At 37.2% G+C, this 6316-nt stretch overlaps 1 protein-coding gene across 1 annotated transcript; it reads left to right on the plus strand.

Annotated features, from left to right (window-relative positions):
- Positions 1 to 2002: 2002 nt before the first annotated feature.
- Positions 2003 to 6316, plus strand: LOC147858868 (putative pectinesterase 53). The gene is made up of 5 exons (XM_087326068.1): positions 2003 to 2498; positions 3680 to 3863; positions 5306 to 5512; positions 5637 to 5875; positions 5962 to 6316. Exons 1-5 carry the CDS (start codon positions 2071 to 2073, stop codon positions 6092 to 6094), a joined length of 1191 nt encoding a protein of 396 aa, XP_087182194.1. The 5' UTR covers positions 2003 to 2070; the 3' UTR covers positions 6095 to 6316.

Here is a 6316-nt window from a genome sequence, read left to right on the forward strand (position 1 = left end):
ATTGGCCTCTTGTTTTAATGTGTACTACATTTTTTATACAGAGAGGGTTTTGTTATAGTGACAAAAAAAAAATCACTATTAAAAAGCAACCCAACTAGTAGTAGAGACCGGAGAGTATGTGGAAAAAAGTTTGTTTTATGCATATAGAGGCCAAACTTGTCCTATTACAAATTATGTAGAAGACAGAAAGGAAAAAAACAATAAAAGACATTTGCAGTAAAATTGAGTTTTCTTCAATGATGGTGGAAGTAGCTTTTCACTGCAAAAAGGTCAAAATCTCATCAGACATAATCAAGAGAAAGGGAGACAAAAGGAAACATGTCATTTTCTAATATCTAGTGATTGGGGATAAAGGTTAATAGTAGATGACAACATTCCACATAGGTTGTTTTAAACTATAGGGATGGAATTTTGGCATATTCAACACTAGATTTCACAATTTCGGTCCATGCTCAATATCACGTGAAACCAAATATGGCATAGTGCAAATTTAGAATATGTTTTGCACCCAAATGCTTGTTTTGGTGAAACCAACTGTTTTCGACATGGATACATTAAGGGCCATGCCCATTTAGAACCAAGTCTATGGAACCCAATGTTGTGGTGTCAACTTTTGGATCATAAAAAGTCGTTTGTCAAACCATTTGTAATCTCATAAATATGTGAATGGTGATCATTTTAATCCTTGAGCAATTTTAATAATGCTAAACTTACATATATTTTTCCATCAACATGGTTTGCTCCACATTAACTATATATCTTTGAGCATTTGTTTTTTGTACTATATATAGTAATCAAGCAAATTTCTAAAATTTTAAAAAAACATTCTATGTAAGTATGACATTACACCAAACCTTAGTATTTTGGCCATCGATGAAAATTTTTAATTAGCACCCAAGCGTTTGCCATGGTATGGTATTGTTCAATTGTGTGTTTACCCAACTTGACATTAGCTACCTTGTTTTGCATCAATGGTTTTTTAAGGTCACTTGGGAAACTTTGGAAGACGTCTTTCCTTACGTCTGTATCACAGTCGCACCACTTTATCTAGACAAGAGACATCAACTTGACAATGGAAAAGTTACATTTGTTTTGCGATGTAAAATCCCTTATATGCTTTGGGCATGTGGGAAAGAGGACCTCATATTGTTGAGTCAAGTTTTATAAGTGGCACACCCTATGATAATCCACAAGACAAGTTTGATTGGAGGTGAGGGAGGGAACTTTAGTAATCACCGAGATGATAATCTTTTGTGAAGGTGAGGATGAGGAACCTACAATAAACAACATCATGAGTTTTTTAAGGGTGAGGGTTGACATGTATAGTATTCAACATCATGAGATTCTACAAGCAAAGCAACATCAAGATGTTCAATAGGCCATGGGCAACAACATACATATCTTGTAGGTTATCGAGGTTGAGAGTGCTTCCACAAGGTAAAGTGCAACATATAATGTGAGGGTAACTAAACGTTCCACTGACTTCTAAGTCTAGAGCTTCTTTCAAGGTGAAACCGATCTATTAATTCATCAAGTCAAACTTGTGTTTCGTGTGATGTAATAGATTTAGCAGCATTACCATCTGTTTTACTGTATTCCCCAATTACTTTACTGTCAACAAGAGAGTTGAATTACTTTGTTTCCGCAACATATGTAAGGTACTACTAGTATCTTTTCGTTGTTGGTGTTGGTGTGTTGGTGTTGTTAACTTATTTATGCATAGCCCAAGGAATTCTCCCCACATATTCACTCTCACGAGCTTTATCACAGGCGAGAGCCAGGCTGAAAAAAACAAAAAGCAAAAAGTGAAAGATCGTGGAAAAAACTGTCCGGACATGTGTGCGGACATGTGTGTGTATTTGAGAGAGAGAGAGAAAGAGAGAGAGAGAGAGATTGTCCGGACATTCTCCCCGTGACCATTTTATTCCTTTGAAGATTTTTACCATCCAAGAAAGAACAAACAAAAACAGAGCACTATAAAAAAAAAATAGATCAACAAATTCAGGCCCTCTCCAAACACACCCATATACACACTTGTAACACAACACAACTCAACTCATTTAACTCATCATGTCCACCAACTCTGCATTAGATCCTCCTGCAGTTTCCATGGAGCCCAAATCCGTGACCTTCTCCTGCCTCACTATCATCATGACCACCACCATCATAACCCTATTGTTGTTGTCCCATTCCACGCGGGTGGGTGCCGCAGATTCCGATTCCGATTCCGATTCCGATTCCACGGGTGGCCCACAAGGCCCAGGCATAGAAGCGGAGTTCATGAGGTGGGTTCAATACGTGGGCTCGCGTCCACACCCGCCGCCCGGATCCACCGCATCCTTCGTCACCGTGGAACAAAAGGTCCCGCCGCGTTCATACATCACGGTCGATGGCCAGCCGGGTGTCGGCCATTTCACTACCATCCAAGCCGCCATCGATTCCGTGCCCGAGAACAACGTCTTACGTGTCAAAATTGTCATAGCCCCCGGGATTTACACGTGAGTTTCGTGTGTGTTTGTTTGTGTGTGTGTGTGTGTGTGTGTGTTGATGTACACCAATATACCATATATTCTAGAAGAGTGCATGCTAAGAGAGTTCTTTTATTGGGTTCACTTGATTCAATTGTGCCTTGACATATTTAAATAACAATGGTGCCTAAGTATATATGATTCAATTAAATGTTATATGTGCTACCCGTGCCGAGCATCCCTACCTCTTCCTCATGGGTATGTAGAGCATATGTGACTCAAGATAGTTAGCACCATACTATTATGAATTCTTGCAATACCAATAAGCATTTCTCTTAGTTTGTAGTGCGCCTAAGTTGGGGATAGTGATGTCCAGGTACAATTTAAGAAATTATAGGAGCTTCTACTTTTGTAACAATGTATTTAGCTAGGCTATATTAGGCCATACTGAATGTTATAGCAACATCTGAGTTTTTTTTAGGGGACAATGTAGTTCAAGGATATTGTTTGTTCCATAGAGTAGACATCAACAAAAATCGTGAGATTTGTAGGCGTAACATATGCTAGATTGGGACAATTAAATTTGTGTTGCAATTTTACAAATAACATGGTGAGGTTATTTATGCATACTATACCTTGGTCACGATTACTACCTTTTGATCATGACATACAACATTGCAAGCTTCTAGAAGTGTATTATACCTAGTTGGAGGTCAAGAAACTATTGTGAGAGTTAGTTACAAGTTACAACCATAAATATCCTCGTTGGAGATGCTTGGATCCCATATGTAGCTATCATGTTATGCCATGCATGTGCATGTGTGGACACATGTGGCTACCTATATCACATACACTATCGGTAATGAGACATGCTTATACATACATCATACGTGTAATATGTATACATATAGACATACATGCATCCATCCATGTCCATCCATGCATACATGTATGTATGTATGAATGCATGGATTGGTAGTAGGTACCATATGGTTATTGGTTGCCCTCTAGTCTCATCCACATCTTCCTTACAAAGGCCCATAATGTGAAAATTTCAAGTATTTATTATTTATCTTATTTCATTTTTTGGGAAGGCATTGGGGGTTACGTTTTGCAAGTATTTATTCACGTAACTCACACCAAACTCACTCTAATTCTTAAATCGCCCTTCAAAATTATATAAGTGAGAATTTTATTGGGATTCATTGTAGGGAGAAGGTCCTTATACCACGTACAAAACCATTCATAACATTGCAAGGCTCTGGCAACACAACCATACAATGGGGTGACACAGCTAACATGTTAGGAGCTGATGGGAGCCCAATAGGGACATATAAAACAGCCACCGTGGGTGTTGATGCGTCCTACTTCATAGCTAAGAATATAACATTCAAGGTAAATCCATATGTATTGTTGGTATTATGCTTTATTTTATTGGAACTTAATAATAAATTGGTTAAGAATGAGGTATGTGTGCCTAAATGAAATCTCGACTTGAATTGTTTTGCTTTGGTCAAAGTATTCAAATGATTGATATTCATGTTCCCATACTCAATATGTTAGTGTGCATTAAGTGATGCCATCTATTTGTGTTGTAAGGAAGTTACGAACCATATAGATTGGATTACTATTCAACAAAACACATCAAACATGTACATTACTTGTCACCAATCACGGTCAATAACCAAAGATTCCATGCTTCAAAATAGATTACATTATTTACCATGGCTATTTTTTTATCTTTTACATATTGCCATACATGAGAGTATTCGATGGGGATTGAAAGAATACAAAATCTTGAAGTAGACTCTTCACTCACTTCATTAGAAAACATCATTTCATAAAGTACATTACAATTTACCTTTGGCCAATTTGACAAGTAAATCTTGACATACATCATAATCTATAAAACTCAAGTTATAAAGGAAATATATGTAAGAACGTGCCTAGCTTCTTAGAGCAAATACTTAAAAATACACTAATAGTCAAACCTTGTGTATCCTAGTTAATTGTAGGAATATATGTCTAGATCATTGTCCTCTAGACTATGGAAGTTTGTCACCTTGTGACAATCGTACAACTATCCCAAGGTTCCAAGTTTGTTGCTCGTCTCCGGAGGTTCAGAGATAGGAGAACCGCATGACAACTACTTAGTTAGGTCGATCACATTACTAGTTTATTGGCAAAACAATGAATACTAAATGAGCGAAATGTACTTTATGTTAATATGGCCTCAAGTTAATCACAACAACTATAGCAACTAGTGGTTCAATAATAGATACTAATTACCAATTTCAATAAACCCATATTACCTTATCGGGGACTTAATATCAACATACGAGACATCTATAGCTAGTGGTAGATAGACATAGCCATAATTACTTGACCCAATAGGGCATGAGTTAAGCCCTTGATTGGGCTATGATTGGACCCATGAAAATCATGTAGGTGATATGAGAAGAGGCTAAATATGTCATCGCTAATGAAGAGTGACACCAACATGTACACATTAAATTATTAATGTCCCGAATACTGAACCAAAATGTTCCCTAGTACATATATGGTACATAAAGATGTGCACATAACTTCTCGAAAATGAACCTTGGGGTTATACTTCACACACAAGCGGCTACCTAATAATACAATGCATTACTCATTTGGGTTATTACTCACAACTTTGAGTAAGAGGTACAAGGTAAACTAAATTAATAATATGTATAATTTGCTTGAACTAAAGGATACCCATACTTTCAATTTAAAGTCTATTATTTTAATATTTTTGGTTTTTGAATTTTAGCATTAATGTAAGTTATTGTGCAAACTATGGTTTTTGCAAGAACACGGCTTCTCTACCACCAATTGGGTCAAGCGATCAACAAGCTGTTGCACTTCGTATATCAGGGGATGCAGCCGTGTTCATGGGTTGCCAATTTATAGGAACACAAGATACTCTCTATGATCACAAGGGTCGTCACTACTTCCAAGATTGTTACATTGCAGGCTCTATGGATTTTATTTTTGGTGATGGCCTCTCGATGTACAAGGTTTGAACCCTCCCTTCATGCCAAACAATTTGAAATAACATATTTTGTTATTTTTCCTTTTTACTCTAGCTAATAAAATTTGTAAACTTTGTCCCTTTATCCCATCTCTTTCTGTCTGTTGTAGAATTGCCATTTAAATGCTATTGGTGCTCCATATCAAGAGGCATTAACTGCCCAAGCTAGGAACAGCCCACAAGATGATACAGGATTCTCCTTTGTTAATTGCAAAGTAACCGGTTTAGGGGTGGTTTACCTTGGTAGAGCATGGGGAACTTTCTCACGCGTTGTTTACTCTTATACCTATCTTGATAACATTGTTATCCCCAAGGGTTGGAATGATTGGGGGGACCCCAAAAGACAATTGTAAGAATATATATCAAATTATTTCTCACTTTAGCTAGCTAATCAAATTTTTCACTTTAAAACTTAGCTCTGGACTTGGTTGGCAGGACTGTCTATTATGGACAATTCCGATGTTACGGACCCGGAGCCAATGCAACAGGACGAGCATCTTGGTCAAAAGAACTTACAATGCATGATGCATTGCCATTTATAGAGCTTAGCTTCATCGATGGAACATAACCATTATGATTTGAGGAAGATCCCGAGTTTGATGGAGGGAAGTGACTCAGATATTCATGGCCAAGAATGATTTCTAAACTAGCAACATATCATGCCTTTTGTGGTATTTTCGAAATGTATATAAACAAGTCTTAACTTCATAATGTCACAAGGAACTCTTTCTAGGTTCTCCTATGGAAGTTTGTGCAATATTGTTGAGTATCATAGTCAGTGCAATTTTGA

Source organism: Azolla caroliniana, unplaced genomic scaffold (genome assembly GCF_043228905.1).
Source record: "Azolla caroliniana isolate FFs.n. ecotype wild unplaced genomic scaffold, voAzoCaro1.0.p SCAF_10, whole genome shotgun sequence".
Taxonomy (NCBI): Eukaryota; Viridiplantae; Streptophyta; class Polypodiopsida; order Salviniales; family Salviniaceae; genus Azolla; species Azolla caroliniana.

Bases quoted from the DNA above. Each gene is read 5' to 3' on its own strand.
- LOC147858868 (XM_087326068.1), top strand. From the start codon at position 2,071: ATGTCCACCAACTCTGCATTAGATCCTCCTGCAGTTTCCATGGAGCCC. The intron at 3,864-5,305 runs GTAAATCCATAT...GGTTTTTGCAAG, and splicing joins CTAAGAATATAACATTCAAG to AACACGGCTTCTCTACCACC. The intron at 5,513-5,636 runs GTTTGAACCCTC...TGTCTGTTGTAG, and splicing joins ATGGCCTCTCGATGTACAAG to AATTGCCATTTAAATGCTAT.